The 21,086-nt window shown below is 55.4% G+C and overlaps 2 protein-coding genes across 2 annotated transcripts; one reads left to right on the top strand and one right to left on the bottom strand.

Moving 5' to 3' along the window:
- Positions 1-1,977: 1,977 nt before the first annotated feature.
- On the bottom strand, positions 1,978-13,872 carry SF3A2 (splicing factor 3a subunit 2). The gene is given in 10 exon segments (XM_059489786.1): positions 1,978-2,286; positions 2,288-2,428; positions 3,424-3,492; positions 4,485-4,625; positions 6,359-6,408; positions 7,594-7,703; positions 8,441-8,487; positions 9,756-9,827; positions 11,539-11,706; positions 13,826-13,872. Coding segments are annotated over 9 exon segments (948 nt in total). The 5' UTR covers positions 11,665-11,706; positions 13,826-13,872; the 3' UTR covers positions 1,978-2,094.
- A 48-nt stretch (positions 13,873-13,920) lies between these two features.
- On the top strand, positions 13,921-19,584 carry PLEKHJ1 (pleckstrin homology domain containing J1). Its single transcript, XM_059489966.1, has 6 exons — positions 13,921-14,074; positions 15,617-15,684; positions 16,854-16,920; positions 18,437-18,527; positions 18,692-18,755; positions 19,352-19,584. The coding sequence occupies exons 1-6, from the start codon at positions 13,960-13,962 to the stop codon at positions 19,418-19,420; spliced, it is 474 nt and encodes a 157-aa protein (XP_059345949.1). The 5' UTR covers positions 13,921-13,959; the 3' UTR covers positions 19,421-19,584.
- The last annotated feature ends 1,502 nt before the right edge of the window (positions 19,585-21,086 follow it).

Here is a 21,086-nt window from a genome sequence, read left to right as displayed (position 1 = left end):
GCCCCGGGGCTGTCGCGCAGCGGAGCAGCGAGGGAGGTGGCAAAGAAACTTTGTTTTGTTCTATTTTTGGGTCTGCAGCTCGTTTTGGAAACGTGCAAAGATCGAAGCTGTTGCACTGGCTCGAAGGGATGCACGGCCTTGACTTTGGATATTTTCTAAAGGAGGATGAGTGTCTGGAATGGGATCCTCATGGGGACTGGCACGTACGACCCCATCAGCGCTGAGAGCCAGAGCAGGAGGAGGGGGACAGGGGCAGATAATGGGCCGAAATCAAAAGTAAATGTATGGAAAGCATTCCTTCTTCTGGCTGGAAAACCTTCACCCTGCAGCTCAACAGGCTGCCCTGGAATAGGGATTCATCCTGGGAATGGGAATCATGAGGGGCAGCAGCAGCTTGAGGACTTTGAGCACTCAGTGCCTCCCTTAGAAAGTCTCACACACCATTCAGATTTCTTAATATAATTGCAAAGACCTTTCCCTCCATGAGATGCCCAGACCCACTGGAACAGCTGGAATTGTCAATGCCAGGTGGTCTAAACCATCCCAAAAGAGTTCCTGATTTTGGGGAAATGTCCAGACAAAAAAGTTCCAGACCCTTCCTGGGTTTCCAAGCATTTGCAGTCTGGAGCTCAGGATCATCAGAGAAGGATGAAGCACCCAAACTGGAGCAGGACATGGACACAGCGAGGCCTGGAGGAACCTGAGGTCACTTCTACAGGGGGTGACAAAGGCCAGGGAGCTGCTCCAGGGCTGGAGCCAGCCTGGCACAGCTGGGCCTGCTCACCTGGACAGGAGAAGGCTCCAGGGACACCTCAGAGCCCCTTTTGGGGCCTGAAGGGGCTCCAGGAGAGCTGCAGAGGGACTGGGGACAAGGCCTGCAGGGACAGGACACAGGGAATGGCTCCCACTGCCACAGGGCAGGGCTGGGTGGGAGATTGGGAATCAGGAATTGTGGAATCCATCCCTGGAATGGATTTCCCAGAGCAGCTGTGGCTGCCCCTGCATCCCTGGCAGTGCCCAAGGCCAGGCTGGGCGGGGCTGGGAGCAGCCTGGGACAGTGGGAGGTGTCCCTGCCATGGCAGGGGTGGCACTGGATGGGCTTTGAGGTCCCTCCCAATCAAACCAGTCTGGGATTTTTAACTGATTGGGACCATCTCAGCCCAGCAGAGGAAGGCTTTGGCTCCCCCACCAAGGGGGTGCAGCTGCAGGGCTCCCATGGCCCCTCAAACACCAGAACTGGTCAGGAACCCCAACCCTGGCCATGCCCTCACCCAGGATCCCCCACTGACCCCCCAGTTCAGGAACCTGGGAAAGGGAAGAGAAATGGCAGAACTGCTGCTGCTGCTGCTGCTTTTTTATGGGAACCAAGTGATGGCTGGAAGGAAACATTCAGGATAAATAAACCCACAGAGAACTAAAAACTTGCCTGAAAAGAGCTGGAAGTGGGAGGAGGGCACACAATAAAATCATGTGACAGCAGGTGCTACACCATGGTACTGCCACTTAATGAATTATATCAATAAACTAAGATTTAATATCAGTAACAGGAACCTGTCTGTGTGAATGAACAGAGAATGAAGTGAATGAACAGAGATGAAGGGCTCTGGTTGAATTAAAACTGATTAATGGGGGGTAATTAATGGGGCAGCCTGAGGGGTATTCCTCAGGCCAAAACAGCTGATGGAAGGATGTCTTGAAATTCCCAATTCTTTGCCTCCTCTTTGGAGGATTTCTAAAATAGCCTGGTTATATTTTGGCTCCATATATATTTTTAATATATATTTGTATTTTTATATTTATATATGTTATACATTTTTATATTTGTATTTTTATATATTTTATATATTTTTATATTTGTATTTATATATTTTTATATATTTTATATATATATAATCTCCTGTATCTAAGGGGTGGGGAAAGTGAACCCCAAAAGCAGCACAGGAAAGCAGAGGGAAAGGAGAATCAAAAACCTTTTAATGAACCTACAGAGTTCAGCCATCTTTGCAGAGGTACAAAAAGGATCTGTTCCCTGGATGGGGGGTGAGCTGCAGTTAAAAAGACACAAATCCCACGGGATGGGGCCCAGGAGGGGCCTCAGTTGGAGGGAGGAGGAGGAGGGATGGTGCCCGGCCCCTCGGTGGGCAGCGGCGGCCGCAGCATGGGGGGCAGCGGGGCAGGGGGGGGCACCCCGGGCGCTGGGGGCAACTGGGGGGGCACTGGGGGGGGTGGCACCGGCCCCGAGGGGGGCATGGGGGGCAGGGCCATGCCCCCAGGGGGAGGGGGGGGGCATGGAGTCGGGCAGGGGGGGCCGCGGGGGCAGCCCGTTCATCAGGGGAGGGGGCGGCGGCCGCTTGACGGTCGGGGGCCCCGGGGGGAGGTTTGGGGGGGCCGGGGGCTTCTCCATCTTGAAGTGGAACTGAAGGAAGAACTGGGAATGGGAGAGAAAAGGGAGGAATTAATTAATCAGGAATTGACAGAATGCTGGAGTGCCCTGAGCTGGGTGGAGACCCTCAGGGATCATCAGTCCAACCCCTGTCCCTGCACAGACACCCCAAACCCACCCTGAGCATCCCTGAGAGCTCTGGCAGCCTTGGCACCCTTCCCTGGGCAGTGCCCAGCACCCTGCTGACAGCTCTGCCAGCACCCAGGAGCTGCTCTCTGCCCCAGAGCACAGCTCAGGCTCCTCCTGTCACCCTCCTGTCCCTGGCAGCATCTGTGACTGGTGCCAGTCTGGCCGCAGATTTTAACTCCTCTGGACTCTGAGGTTCCTGTGAGGGGTGGGAGCCCCCCCAGGCACTGTTCCTCAGGCTCCCTCAGGCAGGTGTGTGCAGGGAACACAGGGCACAGAGCCATGGAGAGGACACAGTGCTGAACATTTATCATGGCTGGGAAAAGCCAAACCTAACCCTAACCCTAAGATCAACAAGTCCAGCCATCAGCCCAGTTCACCACTAAACCATTTGTGGCCACAAATGCCACATCCATGTGTTTTTGAATACTTCCAAGGGTGGAAGTATGCCCCTGCCCTGGGCAGTCTGTCCCAATGCCTGACAATGCTCTCAGTGAAAGAATTTTCCCAATTTCCAACCCAAACCTCCCCTGGCACAGCTTGAGGCCATTCCCTCTGGTTTCTCCTGTTCCCTGGGAGCAGAGCCTGACCCCCTCTGGCTGCACCATCCTGCCAGGGAGCTGTAAGAGCAAGAAGATTCCCCCTGAACCTCCTTTTCTCTGGGTATTTATGCCTCATCCTGCTGCTGCCAGAAACTGAATCCTCTCTGAGATCCGCCACAGGAGGATCTCTGTCACCTCTCAGTGCTCAGGTGCATTTAGAGAATGGAAATTTCAACAGCAGGACAGAACTGATGTCACTCTCTCAAGTTGCTCTGCTCCCCTTAAGGACAGACATCACAAAACCTCAGTTACCTGTTTGGTTTCTCTGTTCCAGTGAGTCCAAAACTTTCCCTCTGCTTTATCAATTTCTCTGCTTGGCACCTGCAACGAAAGAGAACACAGAGCTATTCTTAGCAGCACCAGATTAGCTCAAAGGCCCTTTTTAGCCCCAGAGCCTGAGAGATAAGCACAGTTATTCCAGGCCTTGCAGGGTTGTTATTAGACAGAGGTGGGGGCAGGAAAGAATTAAGTTACTTCCCTATCGGTCAAGGACAAGCAGCAAAAATCCCTCCCTGAACATCTGCACAGAGGCTGAGGAGTGAAACCCAGGAGGCTCCTGCCTGTGCCAGACTCTGGGAATTCACAGCTCCCCAGGGCTCAGCACAGTCTGGTTTTTATGCCAGAGTCCTCCACCAAACCTCAGTGGGGTTTAAAGACTTCCAGCCACGTCTTCCTGACCCCCCCTTCCACTCCGTGAGGGTTAGCACAGACATCAGAGGGTTCATTAGGAATTAATTACAGAATGTCCTGAGCTGGAAGGGATCCTCAGGGATGATCAGTGCAGGCCCATCCCTGCACAGCCACCCCAACACCCCCACCCTGAGCAGCCCTGGGAGCTCCTGCAGCTCTGGCAGCCTTGGCACCATTCCCTGGGCAGCCTGGGCAGTGCCCAGCAGCCTCGGGGGGCAGAACCTTGCCCTGAGCTCCATGCCAAGGCCTGGCACAGCTGCAGCCCTTGCTGGGCTCCTGTCCCTGTGCCAGAGCAGAGCTCAGCCCCTGCCCCTGTGCCTGCCCTGGGGAGGAGCTGCAGCCCCCGAGGAGCCTCCCCTCAGTCTCCTGGGCTGCAGCTGAACGAGCCAAGTGCCCTCAGCTGCTCCTCAGCCCTTCCCCAGCTCCCTGTCCCTCCTCTGGGCACTCTCCAACAGCTTTGGGTCCTTCTGATCTCGTGGTGCCCAAAGTGCCCCCAGCACTGGAGCTGAGGCTGCCCCAGGGCAGAGCAGAGTGGGACAATCCCTCCCTGGGCCTGGTGCCCCCAGCACAGGGTGGCCCTGGTCACACCCAGGCAGTGTCCCAGGTTTCCCTGGCAGCCTCACCTTGAAGGCAATGGTCTCGTAGGGCTCAGCTGCCATCAGCAGGTACTGCCAGCGCCGGTCCGGGGGCTCGATGCGCTGCTCGTAGGCCGACATGAAGCGGTGCCGGGGCATGATGCTCTCTGCTATCTCTGGGTAATCGATCTGGGGGGGCAGGACAGCATCAACAATCCCCCCTCTGCACCCCCAGCCCTGCTCAGAGTCACAGAATCGTAGAGTGATGAGGCTGGGAGAGATCTCTGTCACAGATGTATTTTATGAAAAATCCTTTTGCTAGGATTCGTTCTCCTGAGAAGCTGAGAGGCCTCAGAAATTAAATGTAAACAACAATAAAAAAACCTCAAAAACAATGCAACAGGTGCATCTTTGATTGGTCCATGTTGGTTGTTTCTAATTAATGGCCAATCACAGTCAGCTGGCTCAGACTCTCTGAGAGTCACGAGCCTTTCCTTTCCTTTCCTTTCCTTTCCTTTCCTTTCCTTTCCTTTCCTTTCCTTTCCTTTCCTTTCCTTTCCTTTCCTTTCCTGCCTTCTGATGAAATCCTTTCTTCTATTCTTTTAGTATAATTTTAATATATCCTTTCCTTTAATATAATGTATATCATCAAATAATAATTCAGCCTTCTGAAACATGGAGTCAAGATTCTCATCTCTTCCCTTGTCCTGGGACTGCTGTGAACACCACCACAAACAACCCCTCCTCTGCACCCCCAGCTCTGCTCAGAATCCCAGAATCACAGAAACACAGAATCACAGAATAATGAGGTTTGAAGAGACCTCTAAGATCATCAAGCCCAACCTCTGCCCTAACACCTCAACTAGATTATAGCACCAAGTGCCATGTCCAATCTTTAAACACATCCAGAGATGGCATTTCCACCACCTCCTTGGGAAGAGCATTCCAGTACTTTATTATTCTTTTGGTGAAAAGATTCCTCCTAATATCCAACCTATAACTTCCCTGAGCTTGAGGCTGTGTCCTCTGGTTCTGTCAGTGCTGCCTGGTGGAAGAGACCAACCCCACCTGTCTGCAACCTCTCTTCAGGGAGGTGTAGAGAGCAATAAGGTCACCTCTGAGCCTCCTCTTCTCCAGCCTAAACAACCCCAGCTCCTTTACACATTCCTCACAGGGTTTGTGTTCCCAGCCCCTCTCCAGCCTTGCTGCCTCCTCTGGATGTGCTCAAGCACCTCAAGGTCCTTCCTAAACTGAGGGGCCAGAACTGGACACAATAATCACGGTGTGCCCTCACCATCACCAAGCACAGGGGCAGAATGACCTCCCTGCTCCTCCTGGCCACACAATTCCTGATCCAGGCCAGGAGCCATTGGTCACCAAACACATCCCCAGTGTGGAGCACACCCAGAGCAATCCCCAATGCAAAGGAAATAAACAGCAAAGGAAAGGATGAGAATCCCAGAATAGTTTGGGATTAAAGACCACAAACTGAATTAGGGGAAATTTAGGAGAGATTTTGGGAAGGAATTGTTCCCTGTGAGGGGTGGGAGGGCCTGGCACAGGGTGCCCAGAGAAGCTCCATCCCTGGAAGTGTCCAAGGCCAGGGTTAGAGCAGCCTGGTCTCATGGAAGGTGTCCCTGCCCATCACAGGGGGATGGAAACAGATAATTTTTAATTTTTTTTTTTTCTTCAGCCAAAACTCTGCTGTGATTGTCACCTCATTCCACCTCAGGAATATCCCTCTCCCACTACACAGCCTGACAGCTGAGCTCAGGGATTTGCTCAACACAATCAGCTGCAGCAGCAAGGAAGATAAGGCCTCCTTATAATTATTGATTTATTAGATCCTGCAAAGAGCTGCTCATTTAGCAGCAGTGTGACCTGAAAAACCCTGACAAGGAGAGTTTGAACTCTGCCCTTACCTGGAAGAGAAGGCTCTGCTGGCCTGTTTCTGGGTCTCTCTGTTTGGTCACTGTAAAAAAAAGTAAGAAAGCTGAGAACATGCTCCAGCAGAGTGAGAGCAGCATTAATCTGCATTAAATTTTCCAACAATTAAGTATTACAAGATTTTTCTCCTGTTTATCAAACAAAATGTCACAAAGCTACTTCTGTAAGGTGGGCAGGCCTTGGCACAGGGTGCCCAGAGCAGCTGGGGCTGCCCCTGGATCCCTGGCAGTGCCCAAGGCCAGGCTGGGCAGGGCTGGGAGCAGCCTGGGACAGTGGAAGGTGTCCCTGCCATGGCAGGGGTAGCACTGGATGGGATTTAATGTCCCTTCCAACCCAAACCAGTCTGGGATTGTGTCACTGCCATGGGCAGGTTTGGGTCCCTCACCCCAAGAAGGACATTGAGGGGTTGGGGGTGTCCAGGGGAGGGAACAGAGCTGGGGAAGGGTCTGGAGCTCCAGGAGAGGCTGAGGGAGCTGGGAAGGGGCTCAGCCCGGAGAAAAGGAGGCTCAGGGGGGCCCTTGTGGCTCTGCACAGCTCCTGACAGGAGGGGACAGTTGGAGGTGTCAGGCTCTGCTCCAGGGAACAGGATGAGAGGGAACAGCCACAAGCTGGGCCAGATTTAAGTTGGATATTGGGAAAATTCCTTCCCTGAAAGGGCTGTAAAGCACTGGAAGGAGCTGTCCAGGAATCCCCATCCCTGGGAGTGTTAAAACACCTGGGGACATGGTTCAGTTGTGGCCTTGGCAGTGCTAAGTTTACTGTTGGACTCAATGACCTTAAAGGTATTTTCCAACCTAAATTATTCCATGATTCTCCTCTACTGAAGTTCAGTTGCTGTGGGGCAAAGCACTGGTGAGATTAAAAAGCCAAGTTTGGTACTGAAGGCCAAAAAACCATGAAAAACAGAAAAAAAACCATGAATTCTGCCTGGAGTGAGTGATTTACAGCATTAATGAAAGGTGCTGCAGCACAAGAGAAGGAGAAGATGAGATGCCATCATCTCCTTGGCAGCCTGAGACACACCCATGTATTATTGAGTGCTTCTCCCTGCCTGTCAGCCATAAAAAGAAGTTCCATGAGCAACTTAAACAATAAAAAGACTCCAGGAAAGAGCCCATATCTTATTCATGGGCAGAGCTGCTCAAAAGACCAATGAGTAATTCACATCCCACCAGGCAGGGACTGCCCATCAGGGAGCTCCTGGGCTCACCTTTGTAGCCTGGGCGCCCAATTTTCACAAATTTCTTCACTTCCACTTTCACCTTCTCTGGGGCAGGCTGGGCTGGGGCTTCCTTGGCTTCCTTGGCAGCTCGTCGTGCCCTGGGGATTAATTCAGAATTTAAGAATTCTTGTTTCTAAAGGAGCAGTTTGAATCCCTCAGCACAGCATTCCACAGGAATCATGCCAGGAAATCCTGTTTTATCCCCAGCTGTATCCATCCTCCCCCTTAGCTAAAGGTTGTCACTCAACCATCTGATCCACCCTCACCATGACCTTGAGGTCAGGCTCCACAGATGGATTGGAGAAAACTTGAATTCTTGAAATCAACATGAAACCAAACCCACAGATCAAGCAAAGCAAACTGGTTTCTTTAAAACAAAACTTACAAACTTCTCCAAACCTGTATTGACAAATCCAGATCAAAGAATTTTGGACTCTCCAGAGTTGGAAGGACCCACAGGGATCAAATCCCACCCCTGGCCCTGCACAGACACCCCAAAAATCCCACCCTGAGCATCCCTGAGAGTGTTGTCCATACACTGAGAGGGCCTCCTAACTAGACTCAGACAATTTGCTTTTAAAACTCCATCTCCCTCTTCCTTTAGAAATTTCACAACTGGATTTGAACTTTAGCTTAAAATGGAGATTTTCAGCACCATTTTTCAACCAGATCCAGGCTGTGCCTCCTGGCTGCATAAGGAACCACAGTAAAATAACAACCAAGCTGAGTGCAGTGGAGATAAAGGACTACAGACACCCAAAATCATAATATTAAAATGCTTCAGTAATAAAGAATTCAGTAATAAAGAATAAAGTTATTTTGGAGGATAACTTACAAATTGGTCTGATGCTTCTTCCCCTGGGTATGTGCTAAGTAACTCCCCTGAAATAAAAACCAAGGTAGAAGTTAAATGAAGCCATGACTGAAACATTCCTGTCACAGGGTGGTTGTAGCACTCCCTGACAAGGGTGTTTTAATCCTCAGCACAGAGGAATCTCACTCCAAAAGTGCAGATTGCTCTCAGCTGCTGAGCTTGGGTTATAAGATATGTGTGTATTTTATTTCTTATATGTTAGAAGTGAGGCAGTTATTTTTTGTTAATTGGGCAGTCTATCTCTCCTACAACTAATCTTCCCTCTGGGGAAATATCTTTTGTTAATGGGCTATTGAATCTCACTTCATAACTGATAAAATTACATCATCTCATTGAGAGATGTCCTGCAAAGGGGGAGGAGCTGAGCATTCTTACTTGGATATAATCTGAGATTTAGCACACTAGAAGAAGTGTTCTTTCAGAAGAAGTCTTTCTCTACTAGGTTCTATGAAGAACAGCTTTCTTTTCTATTAGATTCTCAGAAGATCAAGCTCATCTACACTACTGAACTTTCAGAAGAAAACTACACACTTCAACAAGATCACAGCTCACACTGTCAGGTTTAACCATCTGTCCTAGATGGCATTGTGTGTTCTATTCCCATCAGAGCTGGGGCAGTTCTCTGCTGTTGATGGGGCAGTTGTTTCTTTATCTCTCCCACAGCCAACCCTCCCTCCAGATCTCTGCTGTCCATGGCCACTGAGTGTCCCTGCAGGGCTGAGCCAATCCCAGCATCCCATGGGGAGATGCTCCGCCCAGGGGAGGAGCCAAGCATTCCTACCTGGGCACAATCTGAGGTTTGGGACACCAGCACAGCCTTTCCACTGCATTCCCAGAGAAGCAGTTGCCTTTTCCACTGGATCTTCAGAGGAAAACTCCACCCTGCTGCAGCAGAGCCACAGCTGGCACTGCAGGAGGGCTGAGCCCCCATGGGATGGGGCTGGGACACCACCCTGGCACACAGGGGGCAGCTCCTATCCTGACTCTGTGTTGTTTTGTACTACTGCACTGATTATTTAATTTTTTATTTTCTTCCCTAATAAAGAATTTTTATTTCTGCTCCCATATCTTTGCCTGAGAGTCCCTTCATTTCAAATTTATAACAATTCAGAGGGAGGGGGATTACATTTTCCATTTCAGGGAGGTTCCTGCCTTCCTAAGCAGACTCTTGTCTGTTCAAACCCAGACACCACCCCTCACATCTCAGCAGTCACTGAAGCTCCTGCTGTTCCCAAGGTGCTGCTGCTGGGATCAGGACAGGCAGATGTTCCCTCACCTCATTGTTGTGCAGTGTCAGGCAAAGCTTGCACTCGTAGGAGCCCAGATGATTTTTCATAAAATAGGGGTCCTGGGGAAAGAATGATGGACAAGTTACAAACAAAATCCATTGGTAAAGCAGGAGAATAACCAAAATACTGCAGAGTTCTGCATTGGAGAAAGTGGTTCCTCATCCTGAGGGTGCTGGCACTGCCCAGGCTCCCCAGGGAATGGTCCCAGTCCAAGGACAGAGCTCCAGGAATGTTTGGATTCCACTCGCAGGGGTGCCCAGGGTGGGATTTTTGGGGTGTCTGTGCAGGGCCAGGGGCTACACTGATGATCCCTGAGGGTCCCTCCCAGCTCAGGAAATCCCAGGATCCTGTAGCTGAGTTCAGATTTTAAATTAACAGCACAAGAGAGCTTTAGCAGGAGGAAACAGAGAGAGAACCAACAGCAGCTGTGTGCAATGGTGACAGAATTCCCAGCTGCAGCAGGAAACACCAGAACCCAAACCAGCCCTGAGGAGACTGGAAATAGATGGGTACACAAGAGCTGGCACCTCCCTGTCACTCTGTCCCAAATATTCCTTATTCAACCCCCACATGTCCACAAACAGAAGTATTTAAACCCAACCCACAGCTCAGCATGGAGATGAGAAGGCTCTGAGGGTACCATGGAGCCTAAAGGGGCTCCAAGAGAGCTGGAGGGGAACTTGGGCACAGGACAAGGAAGAGTGGCTTCAAATAGACCAAGAGTAGATTTAGATGGGATATTGGGATGAAATTCTTGGCTGTGAGGGTAGTGAGGCCCTGGCATGGACTTCCCAGAGCAGCTGTGGCTGCCCCTGCACCCCTGAAAGCATCCAAGACCAGGCTGGTTGGGGCTTGGAGCACCTGAGATAGCTGAAGATGTCCCTGGATGAGCCTTAATGCTCAAACCCTGCCATGATCCCATAGATCTGACCTTGCACAGTGTCCCCATGGCTGTGGAGGGTCCCTGTACCATGGACGTGACCCTGCACAGTGTCCCCATGGCCTGGGGATCCCTGTACCATGGATGTGACCCTGTCCCCATGGCCTGGGGATCACTGTACCATGGATGTGACCCTCCATGGTGTCCCCATGGCCATCGGGGTCCCCTGTACCATGGATGTGACCCTGTCCCCATGGCCTGGGGATCCCTGTACCATGGATGTGACCCTGCACGGTGTCCCCATGGCCATGGAGGACCCTGTACCATGGATGTGACCCTGTCCCCAGGCCAGGGGGTCCCTGCACCATGGATGTGACCCTGTCCCCAGGCCAGGGGGTCCCTGCACCATGGATGTGACCCTGCACCGTATCTCCAGGGCCCTGGGGATCCCTGCACCATGGATGTGACCCTGTCCCCATCGCCCTGGGGGTCCCTGCACCATGGATGTGACCCTGTCCCCAGGCCGGGGGGTCCCTGCACCATGGATGTGACCCTGCACTGTGTCCCCATGGCCACGGTGGTCCCTGTACCATGGATGTGACCCTGTCCCCAGGCCACGGTGGTCCCTGTCCCATGGATGTGACCCTGTCCCCACAGCCCTGGGGGTCCCTGTACCATGGATATGACCCTGTCCCCACAGCCCTGGGGGTCCCTGTACCATGGATATGACCCTGTCCCCACAGCCCTGGGGGTCCCTGTACCATGGATGTGACCCTGTCCCCAGGGCCCTGGGGGTCCCTGTACCATGGATGTGACCCTGTCCCCAGGGCCCTGGGGGTCCCTGCACCATGGATGTGACCCTGTCCCCATGGCCCAGGGGGTCCCTGTACCTTGTTGATGTCGATGGTCTCCAGGGCCAGCTGGCGGAGCCGCTCCCGCCGGTCGCGGTTGCTCTCGGAGGCCGAGGCCACGCCCCCGCTGCCCGTTTTGCCCCCGGGCCGGTGCTGGAAATCCATGGCGGGGATTCCTGGCCTTCAGCTCCCGGAGAAATGGACAGTCTGGCAAAAGAAAGGGATAATTGAATCACGGGATTGTTCAGCCCAGCAGCGAGGATGGGGAGGGCACCCCAGACATGCCCTGGGCACACAGCACGGGATGCAATCCCACATCTGGTACCAACTCAGGAAAGTGGAGTAAAAGGATCCAGAAAGTCCCCCCGGAGCCCTTCCCATCTCCTCAGCCACTCCCAAGCCAAGCAGCCCCACCAGACGCCCCCCGAGACCCCAAACAGGAGCTTTCCCCCCTCACCCGAGGCACCAAGAGCCCCAGAGCTCTCCCCTCTCCACCACCAGATCTGCTGCTCCCCACCACCCCAACACCCCCCAAAGCCCCAGGGCCACCCTCCCACCATGGGAGGCTCAGAGCCCCCCAAGCCCCCAACAAGGCTCTGAGTGTCCCCAAGCCCCAGGTGAGGTCCTGGAGTCCCCCCCAAACCTTCCCACACAGAGCCCAAACACTGGAAGGACCTTTAAGGAACCCCAAATCCTTCCCCACAGAGAGCCCAGTTCTCCCAGTCCCTCTCCAGCCACATCCCCCAGTAGCTGCAGTCCTGATTCTCCACTCAAGGCCCCCTGACTCCCACTGATGCTCCACATATTCCCAGTCCTCCCCTGGCCCTACCCCAGTTTCCCACTCATGATTCTCCAGTTCTCCCAGTCCCTCCTCACTGTGTACTCCCAGTTCTGTCCTGATCCTACCCCTGGTCCCCCAGAGCACCCAGTTCTCCCAGTGCCTCTCCTCTAACCCCAGTCCTAATTCTCCTGTCAAAGTCCCCCAAATATCCCCAGTCCTGCTTCTCCTGGTCCTCCCAGTCCTACCCCCATTTTCCCTGTCCTCATTCTCCAGTACCCCCAGTCCTCCCACCCAGCTCACCCAGTTCTCCCAGTCCCCCTCCAGCAACTCCAGTCCTGATTCTGCACCCAGGGGCCCCAGTCCTGCCGTCCCAATGCTCCCAGTGCTGCTCTGCTCCTACCCCAGTTTCTCACTCGTCATTCTCCAGTTCCACCAGCCCCACCACCCCAGTTCTCCCAGTTCCCTCCTTTTCCAGCATCCTCGGTTTCTCCAGCACCCCCAGTGCTCCCACCCAGGGCACCCAGTTCCCCCAGTACTTTTCCAGTAACTCCATCCCAGTTCTGCACTCAGGGTCTCCCAGGTGTTCCCAGTCCTGCCCTGTTGACTCTCCCAGTAGCCCAAACCCTGCCTGGGCCCTTCCCCCAGTTTCCCACTTGTGATTCTCCAGTTTCCCCAGCCCCATCACCCAGGCTGCCCAGTTCTCCCAGTCCCTCCACACCCAGCTCTTCCAGTCCTTCCTTTACCACACTCCCAGTCTCTCCTTCCCAGTTCTCCCAGTCCCTCCTGACCCAACTCTCCCAGTCCTTCCATACCCACCTCTCCCAGTCCCTCCTTCCAAGTTCCTCCATGCCCAACATTCCCAGTTTCTCCTCACCCAGTTCTCCCAGCCTCTCCTCACCCAGCTCTCCCAGCCCTTCCTTACGCGGTTTTCCCAGTCCCTCCATATCCAGCTCTCTCAGTCTGTCCTTTCCCAAAACTCCCAGTCTCTCCTTCCCAGTTCTCCCAGTCCCTCCATACTCAACTTTTTCAGTCCCTCCTGACCCAGCTCTCCCGGTATCTCCTCACCCAGTTTTCCCAGTCCCTCCATACCCAAGAGTCCCAATCCCCCCTTCCCAGCTCTCCCAGTCCTTCCATACCCAGCTCTCCCAGTCCCCCCTTCCCAGTCTTCCCAGTTCCTCCATACCCAACATTCCCTGTCCCTCCTCACCCAGAACTCCCGGTCTCTCTTCACTCAGCTCTCCCAGTCCCTCCATACCCAGCTCTCCCAATCCCTCCTTCCCAGTTCTCCCAGTCCCTCCATACCCAGCTCTCCCAATCCCTCCTTCCCAGTTCCTCCATACTCAACCCTCCCAGTCCCTCCTGACCCAGCTCTCCCAATCCCTCATTGCCAGCTCTCCCACACCCTTCATACCCAGTTCTCCCAATCCCCCCTTCCCAGCTCCCCCGGTCTCTCCTCACGCACCTCTCCCGGTTATCCCAGCTCCGCTTCTCCCGCTCCTGCCCGGTTCCCCCTCTCCCCTCACGGCCCCCTCCCCCTCTCGGTACCTGCGCGCGGCCCCGCTCTCTCCCCGGCGCACGCGCGCTCCCGTCCCTGCGCATGCGCGCTCCCGCCGCCCCGCGAGCCCTTCCGGCGGCTCTGAGGGCGCTTCCGGCGGCGGCGGCGGCGCCCGGGCGGGGCCATGGGCCGGGGCGGGCCCGCCATGCGCTACAACGAGCGGGAGCTGCTGTCCCTGGCCCGCCAGCCCGCCGAGAAAGCGGCCGAGATCCGCATGAGCGTCCCCAAGAAGGGCAACGGTGAGGGGGAGTCAGGGCTGGGCTTATTGGGATGGGAGCAGGGCAGGACCGGGGGTACTGGGAGGGTCGGGCGGGACAGGACTGGGAGTACCTGTGGGCTCCGAGTGGGGAATCAGGGCTGGGGATACTGGGGAGGGAGCAGGACAGGACTGGGGGCACCTGAGGGGCACAAGTTGGGAATCAGGGCTGGGTTTATTGGGGTAGGAGCAGGGCAGGACTGGGAGTACTGGGAGGATCAGGGGGCGCGGGACTGGGGGTACCTGAGGACTCCGAGTGGGGAATCAGGGCTGGGGTTACTGGGATGGGACCAGGGCAGGACCGGGGGTACCTGAGGGCCCCGAGATGGGGAATCCAGGCTGGGGTTACTGGGGAGGGACTGGGAGAGCTGAGGGAGCTGGAGGATCCGGGCTGGGAAAGTGGAAGCAGTGGGCGAGGAGGGACTGGGAGAACTGGGGTGGTGGCACTGAGGGGACTGGAGAATCACCAGTGAGAAACTGGAGTAGGACCGAGTCCGGACTGGGAGAGCTGGGAGTACAGGGGAGGCAGGGGGTGTGGGGAGGAAGGTGAAGGTGGGTCAGGAGTGGGGACTCCTGGGGGGCCCCGAGTGCAGAATCAGGACTGGGGATACTGGGGAGGTACTGGGAGAGTGCCGTGAGTGCCATGGATGGTGGGGCTGTGGGAACTGGAGAATCACAGGTGAGAAACTGGGAATAGGACTGGAGGTACTTGAGGGACCCCAACTGCAGAATCAGAACTGGAGTTACTGGGGGGCAAGGCTGGAGAGGGACTGGGGGAGCTGGGAGGGAGCATTGAGGGTGTTGGAGGATCCAGGCTGGGAGCACTGGGCAGGGCACTGGGAGCACTGGACACAGGGGATGGGTGGGACTGGCTTTACTGGGTGGGCAGCACTGGGAGCACTGGGCAGAGGTGGATGGGTGGGCATGACTGAGGGCACTGGGCACGGCACTGGGGGCACAGGGTCAGGGTGGGACTGGCTGTACTGGTTGGCAGTGCTGGGAGGCAGGACTGGGACAGGCAGACTGGGAGGGTTGGAGCTGGACTGTGGGAATGGGGAGCACCAGTGGTGGGATCCAGTCTGGGCGTGGAGGGAGGTTCTGAGGCTGGGCTGAGCTCAGGGAGATCCCCCATTTCCAGGAGATCTGGGGAAGAAACTCTTCCCTGAAATCTCCCAGCAAATTCCCTGGCAAACCAGCCCTGATTCCCTATTCCCTCCCTTGTGCTGAGCCTTTCCTGCTGGACTTTGTCCCCTGGGAGGTGACACCCAGCTGGCAGCTCCAGGTGGGGCTGCTGGGATCTGGAGCTTTTCCTGGAGTGCCTGAGGCCCCGTGGTGCTGCTGGGAGCCCTGAGTGCCCGGGAGGAGCTGCTGGGAGCCCTCCTGAGCTGCTCTGGGGCTCTGTCACCCCGAGGCCACTTTGTCTCCCCCAGGCAGTGTTTGGGGGGTGCTTTGGTGGGCTCAGGGCTGGCAGAGGTGCCCCCTGTGCCCCCTGACTCAGCCTTTCCTGCTCCCCCTGTCCCTGCAGTGCTCAAGAAGCGCCTGGTGAAGCTCGTGGTGAATTTTCTCTTCTATTTCCGCACCGATGAGGCCGAGGTAGGGACTGAGCCCCTGGCTGGGGTTTGTTCCCCTCCTCCTTTCTTCTTTTTGTGTGCCTGGATTGTGTGGGCTGGGAAAATGGTGCAGGAAAAAGGAACAGGGTCCACCTTTCCTCTTCCACCAGCTCAGCAGGGCTGCTGGAGAGGGACTGGGGATGAAGGGACAGGACACAGGGAATGGCTCCCACTGAAGAAGTGACATTTAGATGGGAAAAAATTCCATTTAGATGGGGTATTGGGCAGGAATTGTTCTCTGGCACAGCTGGGCCTGCTCACCTGGACAGGAGAAGGCTCCAGGGACACCTCAGAGCCCCTTTTGGGGCCTGAAGGGGCTCCAGGAGAGCTGCAGAGGGACTGGGGACAAGGCCTGCAGGGACAGGACACAGGGAATGGCTCCCACTGCCACAGGGCAAGGCTGGGTGGGAGATTGGGAATCAGGAATTGTGGAATCCATCCCTGGAATGGATTTCCCAGAGCAGCTGTGGCTGCCCCTGGATCCCTGGCAGTGCCCAAGGCCAGGCTGGGCAGGGCTGGGAGCAGCCTGGGACAGTGGGAGGTGTCCCTGCCATGGCAGGGGTGGCACTGGGTGGGCTTTAAAGTCTCTTCCAACCCAAAGAGTTCTATAAAATACAAGATAAATCAGGTTTTCAATGCCTTCCCTGCTGTCTGATTTGCTTCTGACACTTTGGTTCACTTGGACAAGGATTTCCTGTGCTTGATGTTGTTCATGGCCAGTGTCACCTGCTGTCCCCATGTCCCTGAGTTTTACCAGGTGGATTTTTGTCCATCCTGAGCTGCCCCAGCTCCCCTCCCACTGTTTAACCCCTTACAAGGCTCAGCACAGCCCTTACACAGCTCAGTGTTGGTTATTCTGGGTGTCACGGTCAATGTTTCATCTTTGATTTTAAAAGCAAATGTTCTCTGGTATCACAGAGTAAAGACCAGGCTGAAGGTAATTAACACCTAATTAACAAATGCCAAGTGCTACAAGTGAGACTGGCATGAATAGGTTGATTAAAGAAACATGAAATATGGTGCAGACTGAATTATTTAAAAGCAGCCCCAGCTTGTGAAAGTTGCTTTAAAGGCTCCAGGGAAGCCCTGTGGGTTCAGCCCTCGTGGTGTGGGGGCTCTGTGGGTTAAACCCCCTCTCTCTCTGTTTTCCAGCCCATTGGAGCTCTGCTGCTGGAGCACTGCAAGATCACCAAAGAGGAGGAGAACGTTTTCTCCATCAGTGAGTGCTGCCTGTGCTCCCTTTGCCTTCTCCTGGTGGCACAGGGGGAAGGAAATGTTGGCACTGCTCAGTTCCTGCTCTCCCTGTTTCCCTGGGGCAGCTCAGCCCTTCCCCTCCTTTTGGGGTCTCTGCCCCCAGCCCTTCTCCTCTCCCTCTGTGGGGTCAGGGTCCTTCAGGTGGGGTTCAGACTCTGCTCCCAGGGAACAGGGTGAGAGGAAATGAGCTCCAGTTGTGCCCAGGGCAGGTTTAGGTTGGATATTGGGGAAAAATTACTCCCCCAAAAGGTTTGGAAGCACTGGCACCTGGGGACAGGGGTGAACCTGGTGGTGCTGGGCTGATGGTTGGAGTTTTCCAACTTCACCAATTCCTCAGCCTTTCCCTCCTCAGCTGTTCCTCCCTGTGCCCATGGCCCATCCTGAGATCTCAGGGATGTTCCATGGCACAGCCTGTGGGGTTTGCACTGCAGCACTAAGAGCAGCCAGGCCCCTGTGGAATCCCTGGCAGGGGGAGCTTGCTTATTGACAGATCTGCTCTGTCCTGCTGCATTTGATCCAAAAAAACACCCTGGAGAGGCTCAGATAAAGCTGCTCCAGCCCCATCCTCCCGTCTGTGTGTCCTTGTGCAGCTGCACTCCCCTGGGAGCAGCCTTTCATCCCCTGTGCCAGAGGTATGTGGCCACAATAACAGGATGTTTCTCCAAGGCCATCCCTGTATCTTTTGGCCTGGCTGCCAGGCACAGCTGTGGCTCTGCTCTGTGCTTCCCTCACACAGCCTGAGCACACTGAGCACCAGGGGCTGCATTCTGGGCTTTGGGGAGCTCTGATGGGGCAGGATTCCTGAGCAGGGTTAAACTCAGCAGTACTCACAGCACCACGGGCTGGATTTTGGGGTTTGGGGGTGTTGGGAGCTCTGATGGGGCAGGATTCCTGAGCAGCAGTTCCTGGTGTTGGGATGTGTCCACAGCACCTCCTGACCCAGGAGTTTGGCAGCAGCAGCCCTGAGGGTGAGCTCAACAGAGCCCTGGGGACAGGAACTGGGGGCATGTCCTGGAGTGGCACCAGGACCTGCTCCCCATGGTGGCAGTGCCATGTGAGTGTCACATCCCCAAAATCCTCCAGCAAAAGCAGCTCAGGGCCTGCTCCCAGTGCAGTTTCACTGCTTGGCTATCCCTGCAGGTTTCCCAGTTCCTCCCTCAGGGCTGTTTCCCACTTGGATTTAAATCCTGGTGTCTGCAAGGGGCCTCAGGGAGTCAGCCTGGTTGTGGCCATGCTGATCCTGTTCAGGTCACCCTCAGTTTGAGAAGTTGCTCTTCCCAAGGTGCTGTGAGCTGGGAAATGCTGTGGGCAGCTGCCCCAGGCACCCAGGGAATGGGAGAGGGGCTGGAGGTGGGGATTGCAGACTCACTCCCAGCTCATCTTCGTTAACAGAGCTGCTAATTGTGGCTGGGCAGAGCCAGGGGAGCAGCAGCAGCAGCTCTGCCAGGACCTGCCTGGAGCCTTTTCCCTGTCCCTGGCAGGTTTCATCGAGGAGCCAGAGAGGAAATACTGCTTTGAGTGTGCCACGGAGGAGCAGTGCCAGGAGTGGGTGGAGGCACTCAAGAGAGCCAGGTGGGCTGAGCCCTCAGGGCCAGGGCAGGGCTGGGGGCTCTGGGCTGCTCTGGGAGCAGGAACTGGGAGGGCAGTGCTGTCTCCTCCCAGACAAGCTTCCCTCAGCTCTAAATAGCATCTGAAACTTGCCCACATCCTTCCCTTGCTCTGTTCCTGTCTTGCAGCTACGAGTTCCTGAGGAGGAGCCTGATTTTCTACAGGAATGAGATCCAGAAGATGACAGGGAAGGTGAGTGAGTCCCTGCAGGTGTGACAATGGCTCTGGGTGCCAGCAGGGGCTATCTGGAGTGGAACAGAATGGTATCCAGTCTGGTTGTGGAGGGAGGTTCTGGGGCTGGGCTGGGCTCAGGGAGATCCCCCATTTCCAGGCGATCTGGGGAAGAAACTCTTCCCTGAAATCTCCCAGCAAATTCCCTGGCAGCAACAGGGGCTGCTGCTGCCAGTCCTGCCCGGGCTGTGTGTGGGAAGGAGATCCCAGATCCCATAGGGAGCTGTGATCTGCACAGCCAGACCTGAGCACCTTGTCCTGGGTGCACAAATTCCAGTGCTGGAGTGGCTGGGTGTTCCAGCCCTGGGTGCTCACTCCAACCCTGATGCACAAATTCCAGTGCTGGAGTGGGCCAAGGTTTGGAGCTCCCAGGGGCTCTCTGGAGCAGCTCCATGGGTGGAGATGCTGCTCAGCCACACCCTGCCAGGTGCCAGGAGCATCCCAGCTCTGGGGAGGGAGGTGGCTGTGGCTCCCTGGACCTTGGCTGTGTCCTGTGTGTCCCAAGGGCTGCTGGGCTTTGTCTGCATCTCACTGGTGCCTCCCTGTGCTCCCCACAGGACCCCCTGGAGCAGTATGGGATCTCAGAGGAAGCTCGATTCCAGCTGGGAGCACACAGGGAGCTGTAACCCTCCCCTGCTGCAGCTCCCCACACTGACCACCTGACTTTTTTTTATTTATTACCCAATAATTTTGTACTTTTTTTTAAAAGGAATTCGTTGCACATTCCCAGTGCCCCAGCTGGGGGGGCTGAGCTGTTCTGGGGGTGCTGCAGTGGGAGCAGAGCCCCCAGGCCTGGGGCTGGCAGAGCCCCCAGCTCCTCCAGGCCATGCTGGGCCAGCTCCCCCCTTCAGCTCAGCTCCCCTGGCTCAGGATCCTCCTGCAGTCCCCCAGGCCCATCCCTGGTGTAAGAGGATGTGACTGATGCATTTCTGGGCTCCACATTAACCCCTTCCTGCCCTCCAGGGAGGAGTGGGAATTCCACAGCTCCAGCTGATGGAGAGGAGCATTGCAGCCCTGTGCAGCCTTTTGGGGTCTTACTTTCCCTCCCCTGCAGTTCCTGGGGGCTGGATGAGCCCATCCAAAAGGACAAAGCTGCAGAGCAGGAGGGAACAAAGGCAGGGAGGGATCCCTGTGTGATCCTGCCTGCCTGCAGAGCTCTGCAGTGATCCAGATGGAGGAGCTGGCAAAGGCAGGAGCTGCTCCCTTTGGCTGGAGGATGGAGCTGCAGGACATGCACCAGCTCAGCCAGGCATTAACCCTTCATTCCCTGAGCCACTGCTGCAGCTTTTCACCCCTCTGTGTGTCCCCTTTGTCCAAAGGGACAGACCAAAAGCTGTGCCAAGGTGCCATGAGCTGCCAGGGAAGCAGGGCTGCAGGGAGGAGATCAGGATAGGAACATCCCCATAGGATCAGCCCTGGCTCTGGCTGCCCCAAGGAAAACTGCCCAGACATGAGGGGTGAGGACACTCCCCACACCCAGGGCTGCTGCAGTCCCAGATTCCCGACTGCCTGAGCAGCTTCCCTGGACCCAGCCCGGGAAAACTCCCAGGAGAGGCCTCTGGGAAGGTGCCAGGGGTCCTGTCAGAGGCTGCTGGCAGCAGGAAGGGGCTGGGGCAGGGCAGGGTGGGGGCCTGGCCTTTGGGAGCTGCAGCTCTGGGCATTGTTCCCCTCCAGCTGCCCAGCCCAGGGCGGGGGTGGAGCAGCCTCTGAGCTGGGTTTGAAAGGAATTTTGGGTTTTTTTTGGGAATTAATGCCCAAAGCAGAGCCCACACTCCAGCCTTTGGTATCCTGGTGTTCCCTCTTTACCTCATGCAGCTGAGCACCAGGGGTGACTCCTGTCACTGAGGCTTTAGTTTTGATCTCAAAGCTGAGATTTTCCCTTTTCCCCCCTTTCCCTTGAATCATTCCAGGTGCTTGCTCCAGAAATTACCAAAATCAGCCGAGGGCAGCTGCCCTGAGGGATCAGCTGAGGGCAGCAGGGAGGGAGCGGAGTCCAGGGGGGGCTGCAGACAGATGGCAGCTCCAGGGGGAATCCAGTGAGGGATTAAGAGCAGGAGCACACAGGAGCTGTGCTTTAGGGAATCAGTGTCCTTGCATGACTCCAAAGGGCATTTCAATCCTGCATTTTTCCAAAGCAGAGCTGAGTTCTCGGCTGGGCCTGCCACCACTGTAACAAATGTGTCACCTGTGCCTTGCAGGACACCTGCCCCAGGTGCAGCTGCCACCCTCCAGTGTCACTGTGCAGAACATGGGTTTTATTTGCTGTTCCAGGGAACAGTTGGGTGAGCAAGA

This window comes from Ammospiza nelsoni, chromosome 27, assembly GCF_027579445.1.
Source record: "Ammospiza nelsoni isolate bAmmNel1 chromosome 27, bAmmNel1.pri, whole genome shotgun sequence".
In the NCBI taxonomy this organism is placed as follows: domain Eukaryota; kingdom Metazoa; phylum Chordata; class Aves; order Passeriformes; family Passerellidae; genus Ammospiza; species Ammospiza nelsoni.
The sequence above is the reverse complement of the archived record's forward strand: the minus strand, read 5'-3'. Positions and strand labels throughout refer to the sequence as shown.